This window comes from Oncorhynchus keta, chromosome 6, assembly GCF_023373465.1.
Source record: "Oncorhynchus keta strain PuntledgeMale-10-30-2019 chromosome 6, Oket_V2, whole genome shotgun sequence".
NCBI classification, from domain to species: Eukaryota; Metazoa; Chordata; class Actinopteri; order Salmoniformes; family Salmonidae; genus Oncorhynchus; species Oncorhynchus keta.
The window spans coordinates 15,109,236-15,135,297 of record NC_068426.1 but is presented as its reverse complement, the minus strand read 5'-3'; the positions used below and the strand labels follow the sequence as shown (position 1 = coordinate 15,135,297).

General features: G+C 41.6%; 2 protein-coding genes across 3 annotated transcripts; both read right to left on the bottom strand.

Annotated features, from left to right (window-relative positions):
* Positions 1–299: 299 nt before the first annotated feature.
* Positions 300–3,331, bottom strand: LOC118385043 (eukaryotic translation initiation factor 1A, X-chromosomal-like). Its single transcript, XM_035771834.2, has 7 exons — positions 3,138–3,331; positions 2,496–2,579; positions 2,134–2,237; positions 1,800–1,850; positions 1,642–1,723; positions 1,305–1,396; positions 300–542 (listed from the first exon to the last, which is right to left on the bottom strand). Exons 1-7 carry the CDS (start codon positions 3,151–3,153, stop codon positions 537–539), a joined length of 435 nt encoding a protein of 144 aa, XP_035627727.1. The 5' UTR covers positions 3,154–3,331; the 3' UTR covers positions 300–536.
* Positions 3,332–3,455: 124 nt separating this feature from the next.
* LOC118385041 (ribosomal protein S6 kinase alpha-3) lies at positions 3,456–25,839 on the bottom strand. 2 transcript variants are annotated; one of them, XM_035771832.2, is made up of 22 exons: positions 25,511–25,839; positions 25,003–25,044; positions 23,849–23,965; positions 23,590–23,671; positions 23,342–23,422; positions 23,145–23,224; positions 22,917–23,035; positions 22,664–22,701; positions 22,348–22,490; positions 22,091–22,161; positions 21,899–21,987; positions 19,558–19,622; positions 17,653–17,755; positions 17,429–17,553; positions 17,198–17,323; positions 17,013–17,102; positions 12,125–12,283; positions 11,777–11,938; positions 11,528–11,604; positions 9,685–9,802; positions 6,433–6,573; positions 3,456–6,327 (listed from the first exon to the last, which is right to left on the bottom strand). In XM_035771832.2, exons 1-22 carry the CDS (start codon positions 25,574–25,576, stop codon positions 6,205–6,207), a joined length of 2,217 nt encoding a protein of 738 aa, XP_035627725.2. In that variant the 5' UTR covers positions 25,577–25,839; the 3' UTR covers positions 3,456–6,204. The 2 variants fall into 2 exon arrangements, with proteins under 2 accessions (XP_035627725.2, XP_035627726.2); XM_035771833.2 differs by having other exon boundaries at positions 22,917–23,023; positions 25,511–25,838.
* Positions 25,840–26,062: the final 223 nt, after the last annotated feature.

Sequence of the window (26,062 nt, the reverse complement as noted above, 5' to 3'; positions counted from 1 at the left end):
GGTGGAGTACTGTATAAAAACAAGGCACTATTACATACTAGGTCCAGTGTTGTGCCAATACTGTAAATGCTAAATAAAAGGTTTTACCAATAGGACAGAGTTCTTCTACCTGCTTTCACCATTTTTACAAAGTGAAATTTCTGTTGCCAGCCAAGATGGTTTTTGATTGAAAAAGGCATATCAAATTAGCACAAATTTTAAAATACTTACTTTATTGATCATCAATATCAAGAAAACAAAAGTATGTTCTAAAAAAAAGGGGGGGATACTTTGTTCTAGACAAATCTTCAGACCAAACATTTATTTCAGTTTTTTTATTTTAAATTCTGGTGTTCTGTAATTTGAGCCTATATTCCGCATGAGATGGAATAAAATATAAATATATTACACCTATAACAAAAATATGAAGTGTGAACTGAAGTAGGTGTGATGATGATTTGACAGATTCCAGGTCTTAAGCAGTCTCAACTGACTTGAGGATTATAGAAATGTCCACTTTCCTCTGCGTAAATGATGTGGCACACAATAGTCCTGATTCAGATCTGAGAGGAAGGGGAGAGAGGCATGTTACCAAGTAGTATTACCTGAACCAATAGCAAAGACAAAATGTTCAAGCAAATTGCACAGAACAAAAAAGCATTTCACTCAATTGTATGTGATTTCAGTTGATTGACTACATCAGTTATCCATTTGGGTTGGGGGGTATTCAGATTCCATACCGTTTCTGTGCCATACCGGGGTATACAGTATTAACAGAAGTGCATACAAGGGGCGCACAAAACAATTTAGGCAACAAATCAAATCAATTTATATAGCCCTTCTTACATCAGCTGATATATAAAAGTGCTGTACAGAAACCCAGCCTAAAACCCCAAACAGCAATTAATGCAGGTGTAGAAGCACAGTGGCTAGGAAAAACTCCCTAGAAAGGCCAAAACCTAGGAAAGAAACCTAGAGAGGAACCAGGCTATAAGTGGTGGTCAGTCCTCTTCTGGCTGTGCCAGGTGGAGATTATAACAGAACATGGTGAAGATGGAACATTGTAACAGGGATCTTAATTCAGGCAGGGATTGAATGTCTCTGCTGTAACCAAGAAGCTTGATGTTGACATTTAGCCACTTAGTAGACTAAATGTATAGCTGGAGTCCTGTGCTGTATATAATTCATGGCATCTTAGATTTCTTAGTTATACTTAACTTAAAATCATACCGTATTTTGAAATACCCTGGTATGCGGTATATTGCCCAAGCATATTACTCATTGACAGCTTTCCTTGTGACTTGCAAGAGGAACCGTCTACTCACATCATCAATGTCCTCGTCATCATCTCCAATGTCATCAAACTGAATGTCCTCGTCGTCACCAGGTCCAAACGTGTCGGTCTCATTGATTTTAGCTAGGGAGTTAGAACATACACTCACCGTTAATTAAATAGTTTGCCTTAAAGAGTGCACATGTGCCCATAATCATAAGAGTACATGGCCATTAAAGCCAGATCGGTCTTCAAGATGATCAAATGTTCATAAATGACAAACAGGGTAAAATAATAATCACAGGTCAGCACCTCAGAAGTAAATGTCAGTTGGCTTTTCATAGCTGAGCATTCAGTGGTCGAAAAGCAGGTAGGTCCCAGATACTTACCATGTTCAGGAAGCTCCCCATAAGCCTTCAAACTCCTGGCCTCGTCTGCATTGTACTTCAGGATAACATCAGCTTTTTGGTCCTTCAAGGAAGAATGTATTATCATTATCATTAAAAAATACAAACCATTGCTGATTTTTGTCTCTCATAATTATTACCTGGTAATCTCGAAGTCCCACCAGGATGATGTCTGAACTGTTGATCCAAACCTGCCAAAGAGAGAATAACAAGATGTCAGCAAGGATAATTTGGAGTATAATAACTGTAATACTTCCATCATAGAACTGGACACATACAGACCAGGTAGAAGAGTCTGTCAACCCTCATGTCATTTCCAACCCAAAGCATTACGGAAGTAGCGCGTAAAGGATGATGTCATTGGATTGCATTTATACAGTTCACATATGATTAACAGTCTTCAGCCTCCAGCTATTTGCCAAATTTTGTGACTAGCAGCACTAACGCTATATAGGCTACTGTGTACAGAATTACCTTTTTCCGTAGTTTTCCTCGGATGTGGCAAAGTCGCTTGACTCCATCAAAACACATAGCTTCCAGTCGTCCATTACCCAACATCTTAATGACCTGTGCATATTCTAGATTAGAACAGACGAACAGAGATGAAGCAGTTAGGCAATTCATAGAGGTCACGAGGTGACTCAAATGTAAGTGCTGAACTGGTAACCAGGGAGCACACAAATGTTGAATACATCTAGATCATAACTGTATTCGATTAGTAGCTACACTGTTAGCATGGTCAGTGTTAAAGCAGTTGACAATTGGTTGAAATTAAGTCAGAACCTATTTGCTAAATTTACAGACTAAATACGGTTGAAGGGAGACCTTGCACTCACCTTGGCCATCCTCTTTGAAAACCAGCTCTCTCTTTTCTGATTCATTCTCATTTTTACCACGTCGTCGATTCTTTCCCCCCTTACCTGTAATAAGAGGATGAGAGATGTATTAGAATGCCAATTTTTCTATCTAATGGGTGACTGTCATTCCAATTCCACCAGTCAGTGGCAACATGAGTGAAATAAACACGGATAAATAGGCCAACCAAATGGTTGTAGCCTAGCTACAAATATACTTTAATTAATCCCTTTTACCTGTGCTAGTTAGTTAGTTAGTTAATGTGACAGCATCAGGGCTGAGGCTCAAGATGATAGGCACAGGGCAGGGATATTTTTGGCCTACCGCACTAGTTGGTACTAACGTCATTCAGTTGCGCAAAATAATGTGACAAAAGGCAGTTCATAGTTCGCCAGTCGAATTCCTAAATTATTAATAGTCAAATTGCGATAATATAAACAATATGAGATTGGTGGTAATGAAGGTTAAGCAACGTTTCCACACGTTTAAATATTTGTTAAATGCCATACCTTCCTCCAGTCACGTTGCTAAGCATGGGCCCGGGTGGCTAGCTAGCTAGCATAAACAACCATTCCATGGAATAACGTTAGCTAACAACCAAAGGCAACATGTTTGCTACTTACCTTTATTCTTCGGCATATTCCCAAACTAACAGGCTTTGTTAAATCACTCCTGTTTTGTCCGTATCGAATTGTGCGTTATAAAAATGGAATGAAATACCAATCCGTGACGATGTCACACACTTACAAAGTTAGCAAGCTTGTTAGCTTAGCTTTCTCGGGGAAACCACTTCCGCTTGCAACACCGTGAAGCAGCATTAGGGTTTAAAAAGTGGCTTCCCATGTTTCCTAACCGATCTGGTCTCCTACATCATATACTCATTAAAATTGATAGTTATGTGGCCTTTCGGTGGAGGAAAGAATTAACAATTGATGCATTACTTGATTTTGTATATTTATTTGATGTATTCATGATCATTTTTTAGGTTACAAATGAAGCTGCAGTCACTTGCCTGGCCCACATCTGAGAAACATGTATCTGTAAAACATGGAAACAACCAGAGGGGAAAGACGCTATGTATTCACCCCTCCATCTAGAATGTTACATTTCCCCAGCATCTTCTTGGAAAGCCCTTCCCTTTCCCTTAACCCCCCCAAACTAAAGCTGTCCTGTGACCATCATGCACACCAAGTAGAAAATATACAAAAATACATTCTTAATGGTCTCTTAAAGGTAGACTGGAAAAGTAATCTTAATTGCTATAAGTATATCCCAAGTTCACGTTTCCCTTTATGATTATGAGAAGGACAAAAAAAAATGAAAGACTAAGTAAAGCAAGAAAACTCCAACCCCTCTGGGCCCTGCCCCAACACAAAGGTCTGAGAGAAAGTGCAGCAGCAGATACTGGAGTGAGGAAGGAGGTTAAGCACTTTTTCTCCCCCATTGCTGACAGGGCCTTGGTAAACTGTTGCACTATTAAGGAGTTTGTCAGTGTCCAAACCCTAATTGCCCGATAAATAAGCAATATAGTAATAATTCCATGTTGCTTATTCCCAGAGCCTTGTATTTAGAAAGTTGAGCCAATGCGGTTTCCGCATCATGATGCACTTTATATTGACACTTCAACATTCTATGGCAGCCATGTTAGCTCACTATTAACAATAGCTACATGGGGAATATAAAAATAAAATAGAAAATTGTATAAAACTGAATGTCTGAATTGGGCAATGATGCAAAAACATGACACTAAAACATTCCATGGCAGCCATAATAGTTCAATAGAAATAGAATGAATATAACAGGCATCCCCATTAAAGTCAACGGTAGCATAATGGCTGGACTGGCAGCCATTGAGTGTACCTATGACTAGGTTGAATATGACAAAGGTTAAGAAAACAAGATTCTAATAGCCCATAACTCTTTGCAAAAATAGGACCAGCTGTGCTGGTTAGCAATGGCGCTGGTAGTTAACGAACACCAATGATCCCAGATTTGTGACGACGTTGTCTTAACCTGTATATTTTTTCCTTAGACCAATGGCAGGAAGTAAAAGCAAGAAGTATAAACTTCAATCTGTTAAGTCAACTCAACTGACATCACAAAAAAATACATTCATGAGCCACATCAGCTAGCACACAAATGTCAAAATCATTCCACGGAGGGCCGAGTGTCTGCGTGTTTTTGCTCCTCCCTTGTACCTGAGTGATGAATTAAGATCACAAATTAGTAAGGAACTCCCCCCCACACTTGGTTGTCTAGGGATTGATTGAAACAAAAAACCAACAGACAAGGCCCTCCATGCAAAAGGTTTGACACCCCTGAGCTAGCATAATTTGAATGAACATTCTACATTACCATGGCAATCCAGAATCTATTGATAGAATATTCCAAATAAAACCTAGGGGTCAAACAAGGAAATGGCTCCATTCATTTTTCCCATAGGGGATTTTAGAAACACTTAAAATAAGGGCTTTTGATAACGGTGTAAATCTCTCTAGGACAAGGTGACTTGTAAATATATTTGCCTGTATTTACCCCCCAAAAAAAATGTGCTAATTAACTGTGAACGTGGCTTTCATAACGACCTACAAATGCCATGATGACCTGGACGAACGAGACTGCCAAATCGAGGCAAAGGAGATAATGTCTGGATTAACCATTTTAGTTACATTTAGTAATGAATACATTGGCAAAATGTATTTAAATGGACAATTATGTATTTAAATTGACAATTATGTGAACTGTCTTGACACAATAACTGTTAGCAAAGGTGTCAGCACGTGCATGAGCTTGCAGGTATTTGTAATCTTGCGTGATGTCTACTTGGACACTAATTAGCATTTTTGAAGCAGAGTAAATGGAGACAAATATATTGGTTAGTCAACTTGTCAGAGATTTACATGGTCATCAAAATGACACGCCAGGGTAAACCTTCACCAAACAAAGCTCTTATTAAGTATCATATGGGAGAAATGAATGGTGGAAAAACAATTGGAACCATTTCCCTGTTTAACTGCTAGGTTTTAGGAGTGTTATGACACCTCCACTGTGGGGCTATACGGTGAGTTCGTTAACCAGTCAAATTGCCAGGGTTGGAGCACCAAGTCAGTTCCATTCATTCTATTTCTATGGTTAGTTCCCTCATTTAACATGACATGGGGAATATTTAAACAATGCTATGTACCCAAATGTCTGGAATTAGAATAACATTCTAAAAATTGGCCTAACTAAAAATATGACTGTTTACACGTATCGAATATTTTCAGATCTATACAAGTGCATAGGTAGGGGGTAGGGGCTTAGCGGTTGATTTGGAATAAGGGGGACTGACTGTGCTCCATGCAACTGGGGGAAACATCATTTTAACCCTTTCCAAACCCCTTCATCCCACAGTGCTTAACACAATCTCTGTTTAAAACACAGACCTGTAGGAACCCGTATACATTTCATTCTATTTTTGTAGTAAATATCTCATTTTCATCAAATATACAGTTCAGCCTTTCCAAGAGTTTGTAACTCTTGGTCTGAAGGCAGTGATGATTGTACAGGCAAATACATGATACATTTTCTCAGTGAATGGGTTACCGTTTCTTTTTGGTCTTACACACTGTTCTTCTAACACAGCGGGAGTCAAAACACACTAATGCACTGGTGCAGTAGCATTAAACAGGTGAGATTGATACTAGTGGATCACAGGGCTGTAGAGGTCAACTTCTTCACTCCTCTTCTTTGAGCTAACGAGGAGCGCCCTACAGGGTCCAGCACAGGGGGAACATGCATGTTCAGAGCAGAATAAGTGGCTGCCATCGCACCCTGTAAGAGGGAGAACAGTCTTGGTGTTAATTTATCAATACCCAGCAGAGAAGCTTTCAGAGTGTCAGAAAAGAGAGACTTGTGCATTGAATAAAGTTTTGTTACCTTGACCAAATGAGGAGCATCCTGTCTATTGAGCTGGTACTTGGGCAACTGGTCCTTGTGTAATATCCAAGGGTGTCGCAGCACCTGAGCAGCAGTTAGCCTCTGGTGGGGGTCCACATGCAGCATCTTGGACACTAGGTCCTAAAGACAGCAATGCCAATGTTCAGATTGTGCATACTATCACTTCCATCAAGTATACAGTGCATTCAGAAAGTATTCAGACCCATTCACTTTTTCCACTTTGTTACATTACAGACTTATTCTAAAATTGATTAAATCATTTGTATTCCCTCAATCTACACACAATGATAATTAAAAAACAGGTTTAGACATTTTTGAACACTTATTTAAAAAATCTAAAACATCACTTACTTACTCGTATTCAGGACCCTTTACTCTGTACTTTGTTGAAGCACCTTTGGCAGCAGGGTAGCCTAGTGGTTAGAGCGTTGGACTAGTAACCGGAAGGTTGCAAGATCAAACCCCTGAGCTAACTGCCTGTTCTGCCCCTGAACAGGCAGTTAACCACTGTTCCTAGGCAGTCATTGAAAATAAGAATTTGTTCTTAACTGACTTGCCTAGTTAAATAAAGGTAAAATAAAAATAAAATAAATAAAAATCACAGCGAGTCTTCTTGGGTATGACGCTACAAGCTTGGCACACCTGTATTTGGGGAGTTTCTCCCATTCTTTCTGCAGATCCTCTCAAGCTGTCAGGTTGAATGGGGAGCGTCGCTGCACAGCTATTTTCAGGTCTCTCCAGAGATGTTAGATTGGGATCAAGTCCGGGCTCTGGCTGGGCCACTCATGAGGTCCTGAGAGCTCTGGAGCAGGTTCATCAAGGATCACTGTACTTTGCTCCATTCATCTTTCCCTCGAGCCTGACTATTCTCCCAGTCCCTGCCGCTGAAAAACATCCCCACAGCATGATGCTGCCACCACGCTTCACCGTAGGGATGGTATTGGCCAGGTGATGAGCAGTGCCTGGTTTCCCCCAAATGTGACACTTGGCATTCAGGCCAAAGAGTTCAATCTTGGTTTCATCAGACCAGAGCATCTGTTTCTCATGGTCTGAGAGTCCATTGTGTGCCCTTTGGCAAATTCCAAGAGGGCTGTCATGTGCCGTTTACTGAAGAGTGGCTTCCGTCTGGCCACTCTCTACTATAAAGGCCTGATTGGTGGAGTGCTGCAGAGATGGTTGTCCTTCTGGAAGGATCTTCCATCTCCACAGAGGAACTCTGGAGCTCTAGGAAGAGTCTTGGTGGTTCCAAACCTATTCCGTTTAAGAATGATGTAGGCCACTGCGTTCTTAGGGACCTTCAATGCTTCAGAAATATGTTGGTATCCTTTCCCAGATCTGTGCCTCGATACAATCCTGTCTCGGAGCTCTACGGACAATTTATTTGACCCCATGGCTTGGTTTTTGATCTGACATGCACTGTCAACTGTGGGACCTTATATAGACTAGAGGTTGACCGATTAATCAGAATGGCCCATTAATTAGGACCGATTTCAAGTTTTCATAGCAATCGGAAATCTGTATTTTTGGGCGCCGATTTGCCTATTTTTTTTTATACCTTTATTTAACTAGGCAAGTCAGTTAAGAACACATTCTTATTTTCAATGACGGTCTTGGAACGGTGGGTTAACTGCCTGGTTCAGGGGCAGAACGACAGATTTTCACCTTGTCAGCTCGGGGGATCCAATCTTGCAACCTTACAGTTAACTAGTCCAACGCAATAACGACCTGCCTCTCTTGTTGCATTCCACAAGGAGACTGCCTGTTACGCGAATGCAGTAAGCCAAGGTAAGTTGCTAGCTAGCATTAAACTTATCTTATAAAAAACAATCAATCATAATCACTAGTTAACGACACATGGTTGCTGATATTACTAGATATTATCTAGCGTGTCCTTCGTTGCATATAATCATACAAGCAGGGCAGTGTCCCCAATTTACAATTGGCTCATTCATCCCCCCTCCTCTCCCCTGTAACTATTCCCCAGGTCATTGCTGCAAATGAGAACATGTAAAATAACGAATAAATAAAAGCATACAAGTATCTAAGTATCTGACTGAGCGGTGGTAGGCAGAAGCAGGCGCGTAAACATTCATTCAAACAGCACTTTCGTGCGTTTTTCCAGCAGCTCTTCGTTGTGCGTCAAGCATTGAAGGGTTTATGAGTTCAAGCCTATCAACTCCCGAGATGAGGCTGGTGTAACTGAAGTGAAATGGCTAGCTAGTTAGCGTGTGCTAATAGCGTTTCAAACATCACTCGCTCTGAGCCTTCTAGTAGTTGTTCCCCTTGCTCTGCATGGGTAACGTTGCTTCCATGGTGGCTGATGTCGTTGTGTTGCTGGTTCGTGCCCAGGGAGGAGTGAGGAGAGGGACGGAAGCTATACTGTTACACTGGCAATACTAAAGTGCCTATAAGAACATCCAATAGTCAAAAGTTAATGAAATACAAATGGTATAGAGGGAAATAGGAATTATAGGACTATAATAACTACAACCCAAAACTTCTTACCTGGGAATATTGAAGACATGTTAAAAGGAACCACCAGCTTTCATATGAAACATTAGCATTCTTACATTGCACTTTTACTTTCTTCTCCTGTTTTTGCATTATTTAAACCAAATTGGACATGTTTAATTATTTACTTGAGGCTAAATTGATTTTAGTGATGTATTATATTAAGTTAAAATAAGTATTCATTCAGTATTGTTGTAATTGTCATTATTACAAATATTTTTATTTATTTTTTATTTTATTTTAAAATCGGCCGATTTAAAATCGGTATCTGCGTTTTGGTCCTCCAATAATCGGTATCGGAGTTTACCTCTAATATAGACAGGTGTGTGCCTTTCTACATCATGTCCAATCAATTTAATTTACCAGAGGTGGACTCCAATCAAGTTGTAGAAACGTCTCAAGGATGATCATTGGGAAACAGGATGCACCGGAGCTCAACTTCGAGTCTCATAGCAAAGGATCTGAATACTAATTTTGTTTATTTTTAATACATTTGCAAAAAATGTCATTATGGGGTATCGTGTGTAGATTGATGAAAAAAAATTGAATTAATTTTAGAGTAAGTCTAACAAACATTTGGAAAAAGTGAAGGGGTCTGAATACTTTCCGAATGCACTGTATAGTGCTAGGAAAATGATTCCGTTTTGAAACCACTATCATAGAGTAATTGGATACTATGGAAAGCACAGTGCTGCAGTACAACCGACATCCCAGACATACCTTGGCCTCTACGGAGACTGAATTCCAGTAGCCACCCGTCAGAGAGAACTTTCCACTGCCGATCCGAGCCAAGATCTCTTCGGGAGTATCCTCTGGTCCATTGGCAAAAGGAGTGAACCTGAAATATCAAGATAAATACATACTAATAATAAGGACTAATAAAATATGAATGTACTTTATTGTTGCTATTGTATTAGTGGGGAGAAAAAGTATTTGATACACTGCCGATTTTGCACATTTTCCTACTTACAAAGCATGTAGAGGTCTGTAATTTTTATCATAGGTACACTTCAACTGAGAGACGGAATCCAAAACAAAAATCCAGAAAATCACATTGTATGATTAAGTAATTCATTTGCATTTTATTGCATGACATAAGTATTTGATCACCTACCAACCAGTAAGAATTCCGGCTCTCACAGACCTGTTAGTTTTTCTTTAAGAAGCCCTCCTGTTCTCCACTCATTACCTGTATTAACTGCACCTGTTTGAACTCGTTACCTGTATAAAAGACACCTGTCATCACACTCAAACAGACTCCAACCTCTCCACAATGGCCAAGACCAGAGAGGGTGTAAGGACATCAGGGATAAAATTGTAGACCTGCACAAGGCTGGGATGGGCTACAGGACAATAGGCAAGCAGGTTGGTGAGAAGGCAACAACTGTTGGCGCAATTATTAGAAAATGGAAGAAGTTCAAGATTACCGTCAATCACCCTCGGTCTGGGGCTCCATGCAAGATCTCACCTCGTGGGGCATCAATGATCATGAGGAAGGTGAGGGATCAGCCCAGAAATACACGGCAAGACCTGGTCAATGACCTGAAGAGAGCTGGGACGACAGTCTCAAAGAAAACCATTAGTATCACACTACGACGTCATGGATTAAAATCCTGCAGCGCACGCAAGGTCCCCCTGCTCAAGCCAGTGCATGTCCAGGCCCGTCTGAAGTTTGCCAATGACCATCTGGATGATCCAGAGGAGGAATGGGAGAAGGTCATGTGGTCTGATGAGACAAAAATAGAGCTTTTTGGTCTAAAATCCACTCGCCGTGTTTGGAGGAAGAAGAAGGATGAGTACAAACCCAAGAACACCATCCCAACCGTGAAGCATGGAGGTGGAAACATCATTCTTTGGGGATGCTTTTCTGCAAAGGGGACAGGACGACTGCACCGTATTGAGGGGAGGATGGATGGGGCCATGTATTGCGAGATCTTGGCCAAATCCCTCAGTAAGAGCATTGAAGATGGGTCGCGGCTGGGTCTTCCAGCATGACAACGACCCGAAACACACAGCCAGGGCAACTAAGGAGTGACTCCGTAAGAAGCATCAAGGTCCTGTAGTGGCCTAGCCAGTCTCCAGACCTGAACCCAATAGAAAATCTTTGGCGGGAGCAGAAAGTCCGTATTGCCCAGCGACAGCCCCGAAACCTGAAGAATCTGGAGAAGGTCTGTATGGAGGAGTGGGCCAAAATCCCTTCTGCAGTGTGTGCAAACCTGATCAAGAACTACAGGAAACGTATGATCTCTGTAATTACAAACAAAGGTTTCTGTACCAAATATTAAGTTCTGCTTTATGATGTATCAAATACTTATGTCATGCAATAAAATGCAAATTAATTACTTACAAATCATACAATGTGATTTTCTGGATTTTTGTTTTAGAGTCCCGTCTCTCACAGTTGAAGTGTACCTATGATAAAAAATTACAGACCTCTCCATGCTTTGTAAGTAGGAAAACCTGCAAAATTGGCAGTGTATCAAATACTTGTTCTCCCCACTGTATGTGTTCATATTTTCATGAACATCATTGGCTGCATTACTATTGGTAAAGCACGCATTACCCAGTAAGCATTGTATAGAGCAGCACTCCTAGACTCCAGATATCACAGGCTGCATCATAGCCCTGTTTCTTCAGGACCTAACAACAATAGGAAGTATAGCACACTGCATTAGAATACATAATGCAAAGAATGCCATGTCAGTTACTAGACAAATATATTGAAAACTGAAAATACGATGAACTTGTTATAGTTAGACGACCATTAGCTGAGCATGCAGGTACTAGTCACAGAAACATGTAGAAGAGGCACCTCGGGGGCGACAAAGTTGGCCGTGTAGCAGGGAGTCATCAGGAGTCCATTTTCAGCTCTCAGCTGTTTGGCGAAGCCAAAGTCACAGATTCGGATGGACTCTGGGTTTCCAGACTCATCCACGTACAGTATGTTACTGGGCTTCAGATCTCTATGGACAACCTGAGCAGGGGGACAGAAATTCCGACACTGAGTCAGGGAGGCAAATTGTAGATTGTCAACTCGTATTGCTTATACAGTAGAAAGGTCCTGTGTATTGAAAGTAGCAAAGTGCTCAAAATATAGTGTATATAGTTGGAACGCGTAATATATCAGTATTATGCATCATTGTGATGGTGAATGTTTTACCCCCTGTGCATGCAGGTACTCCACAGTTTTGGTGATGGTGTGGAGAACTGCACTGGCCTCCCTCTCAGAGAAGAACTTCTGTCTGAGGATCTTATCAAGCAGCTCTCCTCCTTTCATCAGCTCTGTCACCAGGTACACTGAGCGCCCATCGTCAAACACCTACAGTTAACAGGGCACACAATCTCACAATGTCACTCAGAGACTCACAAATAACTCATTATAGAAGAGTATTCAGCACACAAAAAAATATTCCCATAACTCTCAGAACATCGACATACTAGCCAAACAATGAAACAATTTAATTGCTAATCTACACTGAACTCAACGTGTAAAGTGTTGGTCCCATGTATCATGAGCTGAAACAAAATATCCCAGAAATGTCCGACACGCACTAGGCTTATATATTTTCCCGGTATTCTACAAATGTTCCATCCTGCGAATAAATCACTTTCCTCCTGGGTAAACCGGTATTTCCCGCCAAAACCGGAAGTGCCATTCAAAAGTATATAATGTCTGGATTTGATTGGAGCTTTGGTCAGCATGAGAATTCAAACCTGATGTGCCATATATTAAATATACTGAACAACAAAATAAAAGCAATATGGAACAATGAAAAATATTGTACTGAGTTACAGTTAGTTTAAATTAGTACATTTAAATTATTATTATACCTTTATTTCAACAAGGAACACAGACTGAGACCAAGGTCTCTTTTAAAGCTGGGCCCTGCGTATACATGTTTACACATACAGTTGAGCAAATTAGGCCCGTATCTATGGATTTTACATGGCTGGGCAGGGGTGCAGCCATGGGTGGGCATAGGTCCATCCACTTGTGAGTCAGGCCTACCCACTGGAGAGCCAGGAGCAGCCAATCAGAATGAGTTTTTCCCCACAACAGGGCTTTAATACAGACAGAAATGCCCCCCCCCCCTCCCCTCGGGCGAAGAAGCCGGATGTGAAGGTCCTGGTCTGGAGTGCTGACATCGTGGTCTGCGGTTGTGAGGCCAGTTGGAAATTCTGTTAAACGATGTTGGAGGCAGCTTATGGTAGGGAAATGAACATTTAACTATCTGGAAACAGTTCTGATGGAAATTCTTGAAGTCAACATGCCAATTGCACACTCCCTCAAAATATGAGACATCTGTGGTATTGTGTTGTGTGACAAAACTTCAAATTTTAGAGTGGCTTTTTAAATAGTCCCCAGTGCAAAAGGTGCACCTGTGTAATGACCATGCTGTTTAATCAGCTTCTTGATATGCCACACCTGTCAAGTGAATAGATTATCTTGGGAAAGGAGAAATTCTGACAAATAGGGATGTAAACAAAGTTGTGCTCAAAATTAAAGAAAAATAAGCTTTTTGTACGTATGGAACATTTCAGAGATTTTCTATTTCAGCTCATGACACGTGGGACTAACAATGTACATGTTGCATTTATATATTTTTGCTCTGTGTACACACGATATAAGCACAATACACACGCACATGATTATACAATACAAGAGTCAGATAACCATATAAACTCAAATACAGTTGAAGTCAGAAGTTTACATGCATCCTAGCCAAATACATTTAAACTCAGTTTTTCACAATTCCTGAAATGTAATCAAAGTAATGATTCTGTTTTAGGATCAACACTATTTTAAGAATGTGAAAAGTCAGAATAATAGTAGAGAGAATTATTTATTTCAGCTTTTATTTCTTTCATCACATTCCCAGTGGGTCAGAAGTCTACATACACTCAATTAGTATTTGGTAGCATTGCCTTTAAAAATGGTTGATCTTGGGTTAAACGTTTTGGGTAGCCTTCCACAAGCTCCCCACAATAAGTTGGGTGAATGTTGGCCCATACCTTCTGACAGAGCTGGTGTAACAAGAGTCAGGTTTATAGGCATCGTTGCTCGCACACGCCTTTTCAGTTCTGCCCATACATTTTCTACGGGATTGAGGTCAGGGCTTTGTGATGGCCACTCAAATACCTTGACTTTATTGTCCTTAAGCCATTTGACCACGACGTTGGAAGTAGGCTTGGGGTCATTGTCCATTTGGAAGACCCATTTGCAACCAAGCTTTAACTTTCTGACTGATGTCTTGAGATATTGCTTCAATATATCCACATCATTTTCCTTCCACATGATGCCATCTATTTTGTGAAGTGCACCAGTCCCTCCTGCAGCAAAGCACCTCCACAACATGATGCTGCCACCCCTGTGCTTCACAGTTGGGATGGTGTTCTTCGGCTTGCAAGCCTCCCCCTTTTCCTCCAAACATAACGATGGTCATTATGGCCAAACAGTTCTATTTTTATTTCATCAGACCAGAGGACATTTTTTCAAAAAGTATAATCTTCGTCCCCCTGTGCAGTTGCAAACCGTAGTCTAGCTTTTTATGGCAGTGTTGGAGCAGTGGCTTCTTCCTTGCTGAACGAGTCATAGGACTCGTTTTACTGTGGATACAGATACTTTTGTACCTGGTTCCTCCAGCATCTTCACAAGGTCCTTTGCTGTTGTTCTGGGATTGAGTTGCACTTTTTGCACCAAAGTACGTTCATCTCTAGGAGACAGAACGCGTCTCCTTCCTGAGCGGTATGACGGCTGCATGGTCCCATCGTGTATATACTTGCGTACTATTGTTTGTACAGATTAATGTAGTACCTTCAGGCGTTTGGAAATTGCTCCCAAGGATGAACCAGACTTGTGGAGGTCTACAATTGTTTTTCTGAGGTCTTGGCTGATTTCTTTTGATTTTCCCATGATGTCAAGCAAAGAGGCACTGAGTTTGAAGGTAGGCCTTGAAATACATCCATAGGTACACCTCCAATTGACTCAAATGATGTCAATTAGCCTATCAGAAGCTTCTAAAGCCATGACATCATTTTCTGGAATTTTCCAAGCTGTTTAAAGGCAGAGTCAACTTAGTGTATGTAAACTTTTGACCCACTGGAATTGTGATAGTGAATTATAAGTGAAATAATGTCTGTAAACAATTGTTGGAAAAATGAACTGTGTCATGCACAAAGTAGATGTCCAAACAGACTTGCCAAAACTATAGTTTGTTAACAAGACATTTGTGGAGTGGTTGAACAATTTGTTTTAATGTAAACTTCCGACTTCAGCTGTAATAGATAAAGGTTGAACTCTGAAGTTTACACACACACACACACACACACACACACACACACACACACACACACACACACACACACATATATATATATATAAAACTCTGCAAAAAAAGAAACGTCCCTCATTCAGGACCCTGTCTTTTAAACACTATTTCCCATGCTTGTTCAATGAACCATAAACAATTAAATTAACATGCACCTGTGGAACGGTCATTAAGACACTAACAGCTTACAGACGGTAGGCAATTAAGGTCACAGTTATGAATGGGTGGTCCTTCTGTAGCTCAGTTGGTAGAGCATGGCGCTTGTAACGCCAGGGTAGTGGGTTCGATTCCCAGGACCACCCATACGTAGAATGTATGCACACATGACTGTAAGTCGCTTTGGATAAAAGCGTCTGCTAAATGGCATATATATATATATATATATGAAAACTTAGGACACTAAAAGAGGCCTTTCTACTGACTGCAGATGTGGCCAGGGAAATAAATTGCAATGTCCGTACTGTGAGACGCCTAAGACAGCGCTATAGGGAGACAGGACGGACAGCTGAGCGTCCTCGCAGTGGCAGACCACGTGTAACAACACCTGCACAGGATCGGTACATCCGAACATCACACCTGCGAGACAAGTACAGGATGGCAACAACAACTGCCCGAGTTACACCAGGAATGCACAATCACTCCGTCAGTGCTCAGACTGTCCACAATAGCCTGGACTGAGGGCTTGTAGGCCTGTTGTAAGGCAGGTCCTCACCAGACATCACCGGCAACAACGTCGCCTATGTGGACAAACACGTCGCTGGAACAGACAGGACTGGCAAAAAGTGCTCTTCACTGACGAGTCGCAGTTTTGTCTCACCAGGGGTGATGGTCGGATTTGCGTTTATCGTCGAAGGAATGAGCGTTACACCGAGGCCTGTACTCTGGAGTGGGATCGATTTGGAGGGCCCATCATGGTCTGGGACAGTGTGTCACAGCATCATCGGACTGAGCTTAGTGTCATTGTAGGCAATCTCAACGCTGTGCGTTACAGGGAAGACATCCTCCTCCCTCATATGGTACCCTTCCTGCAGGCTCATCCTGACATGACCCTCCATGTCTGTGAAACTTGTTCAGTTTATGTCTCAGTTGTTGAATCTTATTATGTTCATATAAATATTTACACGTTAAGTTTGCGGAAAATAAACGTAGTTGACAGTGAGAGGACTTTTCTTTTATTGCTGAATTTAGGATAATAACACCATCTTGCTGTAACTTCAGTCAACGGTGACAACTGAGGCTTAAAAGCAAAACAGCGCAGGGCCTCCCGAGTGGCGAAGCGGTCTAAGGCACAGCATCGCAGTGCTAGAGGCGTCACTACAGACCCCGGTCCGATCCCAGGCTGTATCACAAACAGCCTTGATCGAGAATCCCATAAGGTGTCGCACAATTGGCCCAGCATCGTCTGGGTTAGTAGAGGTTTTACTTGGCTCATCGTGCTCTAGCGACTCCTTGTGGCAGGCTGTAGGCCTGCAGGCTGACCTCAGTTGTCAGTTGAACAGCGTTTCCTCCGACACATTGGTGCGGCTGGCTTCCAGGTTAAGTGAGCGGGTGTTAAGAAGTGCTGTTTGGCAGGATGCATGACTCGCCTCCCGAGCCCGTTGGGGAGTCGCAGTGATGCGAGAAGATCAAAATTAGGAAGAAAAAGTCAAATACATAAAAAAAATATTCAAAAAACATTGCTGCTTGCTTCATTCGCATACTGCTGATGTAATGACTCACATCTTTGAGAGTGATGATGTTGGGGTGCTGTCCATAGCGCAGAAGAATCTCCACCTCTTCTGTTGTGTCCCTCTTGGCCTTACTGATGATCTGGGATAACAACATCAGTAATAACAGTTAATCCTACCATTCTACCATGGGCATTCCCAGGGTGTGACATGGGCAGCCCCAGCGTTACAGCTCACCTTTACAGCATAATCCATAGTGTTGCTCTTCTGAACACAGCGTTTGCATATGGAGTAAGAGCCCACACCAATGTCCTCCTTTACATCGTAGGCATCACTAAACTTTGCTGTGTTTCTGTGGAGTTGCTGAAGAGAGAGATAGACACAGAGACCAATTCTGTTATTTCCACACACAACCATATTATAATAAATAAATACAGGGACCTATCCAGTGCGTGCGTGTGTTGGTACCTGTATAGAGGACATGTTGATGTTAATGTTCTGTGGAGGTTGACTCTCCTCATCTGAGATAGCCACGAAGCTGAAGCCTCTAAACAGCTGGTTGGTGTTGGCACTCGGGGGACAGCCGGGAGAGTCTGTGGGGAAAATCCTCATGTCAACCCTCACTACTTTTCATTCACTTTTCATACTTTTCATGTATTGTATAAAGCACCAAACAAGAATCTGTCATTTACCCCGTGGAGTTTTTGCAGTGAATTCAGAGTCAAAGTAGATGGTGTCATCAGGTCTGCCACTCGCAGGTTTAAAGGGGGGATGGAGTTCTCTCCTGAATAATTTCTACAGGCATACCAAAAAAAAGGGGGAAACATTGGAATAAACCTTAACATGTTCATTTTATTTAACTGGGCAAGTCAGTTAAATTCTTTGGGATAGGGGGCAGCATTTTCACTTTTGGATGAATAGTGTGCCCAGAGGGAACTGCCTCCTCAGTCCCAGATGCTAATATATTCATATTAGTATTGGATAGAAAACACTCTGAAGTTTCTAAAACTGTTTGAATGATGTCTGTGAGTATAACAGAACTCATATGGCAGGCAAAGACCTGAGAAAAAATCCAAACAGGAAGTGGGAAATTGAGGTAGTTTTTGAAGTCACCCCTATCGAATACACAGTGGGATATGGGTTATTTTGCACTTCCTAAGGCTTCCACTAGATGTCAACCGTCTTTAGAACGTTGTTTCAGGCTTCTCATGTGATGTAGGATCGGAAGGGAGCTCTGAGTCAGTGGTCTGCCTACTGCCTCGTTCTCGGTCACACGCTTTCACTTGAGAGGTAGCTGTCGTTCAATTGCTTTTCAACAGACAATGTAATTCTCCGGTTGGAACATTATTGAACTTTTATGATAAAAACATCCTAAAAATGGATTCTATACTTAGTTTGACAATTTTCTTTTTAAAACATTTTGTCCAAATAGACCAGATCGAGCATTTGGATTTGTTTACCAAACGCCCTAACAAAATAAGCTATTGGACATAAATGAAGGACATTATCAAACAAAACAAGCATTTGTTGTGGAACTGCAATTCCTGAGAGTGCATTCTGATGAAGATCAAAGGTAAGTGAATATTTATGATACTATTTATGAATAATGTTGACGACCCAAAATGGCGGATATTTCTCTGGCTGTTTTGGGCTCTGAGCGCCGTTCTCAGATTATGCTTTTTCCGTAAAGTTTTTTTGAAATCTGACACAGTGGTTGCATTAAGGAGAAGTGTATTTAAAGTTTAGTGTATAATAGCTGTATTTTCATCAACATTTATTATGAGTATTTCTGTGAATTCATGTGGCTCTCTGCAATATCACTGCATGTTTTGGAACTACTGAATCTAACACTCCAATGTAAAATAAGATTTTTGGATATAAATATGAACTGCACCAATTTGTAAGTCGCTCTGGATAAGAGCGTCTGCTAAATGACTTAAATGTAAATGTTTACCGAACAAAACATCATGTATTGTGTAACATGATGTCCTGTGAGTTCCATCTGATGAAGATCATCAAAGGTTAGTGATGAATTTTATCTCTATGTGTGCTTTTTGTGACTCCTCTCTTTGGCTGGAAAAATGGCTGGGTTTTTCTGTGATAAGTGGTGACCTAACATCATCGTTTGTGGAGCTTTCGCTGTAAAGCATTTTTGAAAGCAGACACTGTGGCAGGATTAACGAGAATTGTATCTTTAAAATGGTGCCTAATACTTGTATGTTTGAGAAATTTGATTTATGAGATTACTGTTGATCTGTATTTGGCGCCCTGCAATTTTATTGGCTGTTGGCGAGGGGTTGCGCGACCGGAATGGAACCCAAGTCCAAGACAGATTAAGAACAAATTCCTATTTACAATGATGGCCTAATCCGGCCAAACCCTAACCCGGACGACGCTGGGCCAATTGTGAGCCGCCCTATGAGACTCCCAGTCAAGGCTGGTTGTGATACAGACCAGAATCGAACCAGGGTCCGTAGTGACGCCTCTAGAACTAAAGACAGCTGCGCCACTCGAGAGTTTAAAAACATAAAGCATTTATAATACACACTGACAGAGGAGCAGGCAGATGGCAAACGCATATTAATATGCAAACTTACGTTCCAGTCAATTGTGGAAAATAAGGAATGTCTCTTGATCTCTTCCACTCCATCTGGACCAGCACCTGTGAACAACAAATCCACACACATTACAGGATACCTGTGGTATCTTTTGTAATATGATTGCAGTTCAGTGATGACAAATTTCATTTCATGGTATATAATTGGTAGTTACAGTCTTGTCCCATCGCTGCAACTCCCGTACAGACTCGGGAGAGGTGAAGGTCAAGAGTCATGCGTTCTCTGAAGCACGACCCTGCCACAAGCCACACTGCACGCTTAACCCGGAAGCTAGACTCACCAATGGGTCAGAGGAAACAGTCCAACTTGCGACCGTGTCAGTGTGCCCGGCCTGCCACGGGAGTCGTTAGAACACGATGGGACAAGGACATCCTTGCCGTCCAAACCCTCCCCTAACCCGGACAATGCTGGGCCAATTGTACACCGCCTCACGGGTCTCCCGGTCACAGCTGGCTGCAACACAGCCCAGCTAGAACCCAGATCTGTAGTGACGCCTCTAGCACTGCGACGCAGTGCCTTAGACCACTGCACCACTTGGGAGACAACCAAACACTATGTTCCGCCTAGAGTGGCAAGATATTTTTTTTCTTCTATCGAGTGAGATTCATTTAAAGGGGCAATCTGTGACTGCTACAAACATTTTTGGACTTGTGAATGAAATATGTGCAGTTGAAGTCATAAGTTTACATACACTTGGAGTCATTGGAGTCATTAAAACTTGTTTTTCAATCACCCCACAAATTTCTTGTTAACAAACTATAGTTTCGGCAAGTCGGTTAGGACATCTACTTTGTGCATGACACAAGTCATTTTTCCAACAATTGTTTACAGACAGATTATTTCACTTATAATTCACTGCGTCACAATTCCGCCATACTGCTCAGGAAGGAGACGCGTTCTGTTTCCTATAGATTAACCTACTTTGGTGCAAAAAGTGCAACTCAATCCCAGAACAGCAGCAAAGGACCTTGTGAAAATGCTGGAGGAAACATGTACAAAAGTATCTATATCCACAGTAAAACGAGTCCTATATCGACATAACCGGAAAGGCCACTCAGCAAGGATGAAGCCACTGCTCCAAAACCACCATAAAAAAACAGACTACGGTTTGCATCTGCACATGGGGACAAAGATCGTACTTTTTGGAGAAATGTCCTCTGGTCTGATGAAACAAAATTAGAACTGTTTGGCCATAATGACCATTGTTATGTTTGGAGGAAAAAGGGGGAGTCTTGCAAGCCGAAGAACACCATCCCAACCGTGAAGCACGGGGATGGCAGCATCATGTTGTGGGGGTGCTTTGCTGCACTTCACAAAATAGATGGCATCATGAGGTAGGAAAATTGGGTGGATATATTGAAGCAACATCTCAAGACAGCAGTCAGACAGTTAAAACGTGGTCACAAATGGGTCTTCCAAATGGACAATGACCCCAAGCATACTTCCAAAGTTGTGGCAAATAAGGACAACAAAGTCCAGGTATTGGTGTGGCCATCACAAAGCCCCGACCTCAATCCTATAGAAAATTTGTGGGCAGAACCGAAAAAGCATGTGCGAGCAAGGATGCCGACAAACCTGACTCAGTTACACCAGCTCTGTCAGGAGGAATGGGTCAAAATTCACCCAACTTATTGTGGGAAGCGTGTGGAAGGCTACCCGAAACGTTTGACCCAAGATCAACAATTTAAAGGCAATTCTACCAAATACTAACTGAGTGCATGTAAACTTCTGACCCACTGGGAATATGATGAAAGAAATAAAAGCTGAAATAAATCACTACTATTATTCTGACATTTTACATTCTTAAAATAAAGTGGTGATCCTAACTGACCTAAGACAGGGAATTTTTACTAGGATTATATGTCAGGAATTGTGAAAAACTGAGTTTAAATGTATTTGCCTAAGGTGTATGTAAACTTCCGACTTCAAATGTATTGGTTGAATAAGATAACTTATAAAATACCTCATGAACTTATAAAATACCTCATGAACTTATTAGTTCAACTGTTGTACGCCATAACAACTCAAAATAAGCTGTTTTTACTCCAATGTTTGTAAACAAAGTAAATGTAAAAACACTTCATAGCCTAAACTTTTAAAACTATAAATGTTGATATCATGAATGGTCAATCTTTGCATCCATAGCTATGTCTATGAATTTAAGAGTGGTTACATTTCTCCAGCCCCACCCCTCAGCTTTTTACCAAAACAAGGGCAGGGATGCGCTTTGTTATTGTTTCAACTGTTGATTGCCACTTTAAGCAATCATCAGTTACAAGCCATGGTGCACAATACCCTTTTAGTGATGGAGAATGATTACCTAGTCTGTTGCCTGGGTTGCGTTTGAAAAGGTTACGTAGGAGAGATTGGGCGTCTTGGCTCAGGAACTGTGGCATTCCCAACTTGGCCCTGCAGTGCAAACAAAACAATTACCATGGTAGATTGAGATTAAACTGTTATGTGCTAACAGCCTGGTTAAACTTGTACTCAAGACAGGTTGAGTAAGACGCACTTCAGTATCATGGTCATGGTTTCCTTCCGGTCCTTCCCTTGGAAAGGCAGTGTCCCAGTCAACATCTCAAACTGGGGAAGATGAAAACAACATTGTATTAACATGTCTAATCAGTGGCAATGTCAGCCATTGGACACATTGGCCCATCCAGGCAGATATGAATGTGGACACACTTGATACTGGATATCAGATATTTGAACACATCCCAGGGTAATGAATTGCAGAGAGACAGAACCATTTGGAACTCCAACACTCACCATGAGCACACCGTAGGACCACCAGTCAGCGCTAAGGGTGTGTCCTCGGCGGTTCACAACCTCTGGTGCCATGTACTCCACTGTTCCACAGAAAGAGTAGGCCTTGTTCTCATGATCAATGGACTCTTTACTAAGGCCGAAGTCTGGAACAAACAAAGGGCAGCAAAATGAGTCGAGTGAAAATGGTACATAGGAAGACTAAGGGCTCCTACAATTAAAAGGCATTAAAAACACTTTCTTATTCTGCTCGGTGGCTGAGTCAGGCCGAGTGTGAATATGAAACATTAATATGTAATAGGAGCAGAAAATCACCCACCAGTGAGTTTGATATGGCCCTCCTCATCTAACAGAATGCTGAAAGGACAGAGTGATCTCAGTCAGAGAGGAAATTCAACATCCGCCAGCAGAAACACATACAGTAAACAGACAGTATATAACATAAATTCGAAGCTCAAAATAACATTAGATTTAAATAAAAAAATATGCAATCATTTCCCTGGTTGCTGATTGGAAGAGAAACAAGTACCTAATGGGAAGAAGCAATGTCATAGCATTAGTGTAATATGTACTTCTCAGGTTTAAGGTCTCTGTAGATGATTCCCAGGCCATGCAGATGGTCCAGGGCCAGAGCCAGCTCTGCCAGGTAGAACTTCACATCCTCCTCTGTGAACATCACCTGGTAGACAGACTTGTTAAAAACAACACACCTAATATAATATGGACATGAATTACCAGGAAAAAATATACATTTTTTTAATGTAAAAAAAATAAATAATTATTGTTTTAATTCTGCTCACCTCTTTAGACAGCCGTGTGAATAGATCTCCACCTCGGAGGAAGTCCAGAATCAGGTACAGCTTCCCTTCTGTCTGGAATGCTGTGAAGAATCATGGGTACATATTGAAGTCAAAACTCATCTGTAAGGTTTAATGACCTGTGCTTATATCAGACGTAGACATATGACAGGGCAGGCAGATAATGTCTGATAACTCACCGTAGTGTAGTCTGACTATGAAAGGATGGTTCACCTCTACCAGAATGTCTCGCTCCATCTTGGTACGGACCCTATCTCGCACTGTTAATTCGTGAAAGAAATGACAATTAAAAACATGACTGTAATATAATTCAAAAAATATATATATACTGTATTTGTAAAGTAGTTTTAAAACCATTGCAAGCATAATATATTCACAGAAAAAATATTCACAGAAAAAAAATCATTATCACAGCAGACTAGTGTACCTTTCAAAGTGGCCTTTTTCAGCACCTTCATAGCATACAGCTGTCCAGCATCAGGCCCTGTTATTTTCTTCACAAGGAACACCTGAACAGGGGAACATAGATAAGACACATAACAATTCAGCTATTAAACCCAACAGCATCCATCAATCAGTCAGTCTAATATACAGAAATGTTCAGAGATATGAAAACCATAATTCATAATTTAAAAAAATATATATTTCAACCACTACACAGTTTCATCTCACACACTGTCATTTACCTTCCCAAAGGATCCCTGTCCCAGTACCTTGCGGAGCTCAAACTGCCTAGGATCAGCCCTTTCAGAGCCCTCTTTAACATGGTTTGTGATACTGATCTCATTCACTGAGCCCTCATCCTGTGAAAGATTAGAGACACAGTCAAAACAAAACCAGGTACGCGCCAAATGCACCGCAGTGTGGAGAGAGAATAGGAATACACAGTAATTCTATAAAACAAACACACAAATGTACAGACACACATCACAAAGAATAATAAAGAGAAGCAATGGAATTAATAAAATAAAATACATTCACAAGTTTTGAAGTAAAACCCTACCAAGAAAGAGACTGTTTCAGCGCTGCATACTCAGAACCTTTTCTTTGCACTAGAGCAGAGAGTCATACTGTGGAAGGATGGAGAAATCAAATCCCATGCTTTCCCACCCAAACACAACACCAAGCCACATCAGACCCACGTACAGCACACCAGCTCTCAGCAAATTCCTTCTTTGGCCCGTGTTCTGCCCCAGCGGTGTCCAAATCCCCCATCCCGGTGCTGGGCCAGCAGAGCCCCTGTCCCTGTGTCACAGTGTGGCTGCACTGGGATAGACTGCGCTACGCTCTGATCTGCCGGGGGAGGGAGCTGCCGACGGACAGCTTGCAACCGGCTCCACGCATTCAACACCCCCTCCCACTGCATCAAAAGGTGTGGAGGAGGATGACTAAAAGACATAGCATGCACTCTCCCTCTTTCACAGTCGCTTTCACTCTTTCGCTACCCTTATCTTCTCTTTAATCATTTTGCTCTCACCGACCCCACCACTAGTCCATATTAATAGTACTCAGTATTATTGTGGAGTGCCTGGATGTAGGTGTGTGAGTAGGTGCGAGAGGACAAAGAGAGAAAACTGAATTGAGAGAGAACATGAAACATAAACACATATGCACACACCAGTGGAGGCTAGTGAGGGGAGGACGGCTCATAATAATGTCTGGAAAGGAGGAAATGGCATGGCATCAAACACATGGAAACCATGTGTTTGATACCATTCCAATGATTCCTCTCCAGACATTACCACGAGCACGTTCTCCCCAATTAAGGTGCCACCAACCTCCTGTGAAAATGAGACAGTCTGGGAGAAGACAGGTGAGATTATTAAAAATGTTTACTCACACTACATACGGTTTCATCCTCCCCCATTGAGTCATCCATGACCTGTAACACAGAGAAAGCGATTTAACTTTGTCTCTCACACAAAATTGGGGTGGGCTCGTGTTATTGAAACTGTGTAATATGCTTCAGGGCCAATTGTTAGTTGATTAGAACATATAGAAATAAAACTGCATTTTAATAGACCCAGTTTACACTTTAGAAATAGCAACTTGAACGATAAATATCACATGTTCGCTGTAGTGAGTAGTTAGCGATTTGTCCCCCCCCCCACGATGTCCTGCAACAAATGGCTGTTAGTTATCAGCCTGCACTTCTTGAGAAATAAGACAGCTTTAATCACAAATATGTAGTCCTTTTTTTAATCGCTTAAGTTTAATAATCAGTTTATGCGAAACTAAATCGGAGTTGGTGTCCCACAAACTGTGTGAGGAAGTGGATTCACAACAGCCCGCGTCAAACGTTGACAAATACAGCTAAGGTGGCCATCGTTCATTGGCATGTTCATTACCTCGTTTTCCGAATTCTCCAAGGCCATTTTCTGCCATGGGTCTGCTCCAAACTGTGCCAAGGGCATCTTCGACAAGAGTTCAGTCGCTGCCGCGCGCTTCCAGTGACTTAACACTGTCAAGGGTGGGATTCGAAAAAGTATTTCTTGAGGGGGGTTCTCTTAAGCGATAAAAAAAACAAAATAGTAAAATGGTTCCAGTTCAACCCTAATTGTGCGTTTAAACGGCTTTCATCACTCTTGCCAATGTTTTCTAGGAACTTCATAAACACTTTTTCCACATCAAAAATCACTCACTTCCGTTCTCTCTCAATATGGCGCCGTGGTTCGGTCTACCTGTATGTCAGAACGAGGCTCTGGAATGCGTCATACGTCATTGGTTGGGAGGGACATGATATGGCATCAAAACAGGTGATGATAAGCAATTACTAGGTTAAAGTTGATCAAATATGCAATAAGCCTCGATGTGACATGGAAAATGTAACCTAGAACTTACATCACAATAGGGTCATATAAGTTGAATAGCCATGTAATTGTTTAACATTAAGCCCCCCA

Bases quoted from the DNA above. Each gene is read 5' to 3' on its own strand.
- LOC118385043 (XM_035771834.2), bottom strand. The intron at 1,851-2,133 runs GTAATTCTGTAC...TCTCTTTGGCAG, and splicing joins GAGGAAAACTACGGAAAAAG to GTTTGGATCAACAGTTCAGA. The intron at 1,724-1,799 runs GTAATAATTATG...TCTTCCTTGAAG, and splicing joins TGGGACTTCGAGATTACCAG to GACCAAAAAGCTGATGTTAT.
- LOC118385041 (XM_035771832.2), bottom strand. From the start codon at position 25,576: ATGCCCTTGGCACAGTTTGGAGCAGACCCATGGCAGAAAATGGCCTTG. The intron at 22,702-22,916 runs GTACATATTACA...CTGTCCTTTCAG, and splicing joins AGAGACCTTAAACCTGAGAA to CATTCTGTTAGATGAGGAGG. The intron at 21,988-22,090 runs GTGCGTCTTACT...TTTGCACTGCAG, and splicing joins ACCATGACCATGATACTGAA to GGCCAAGTTGGGAATGCCAC.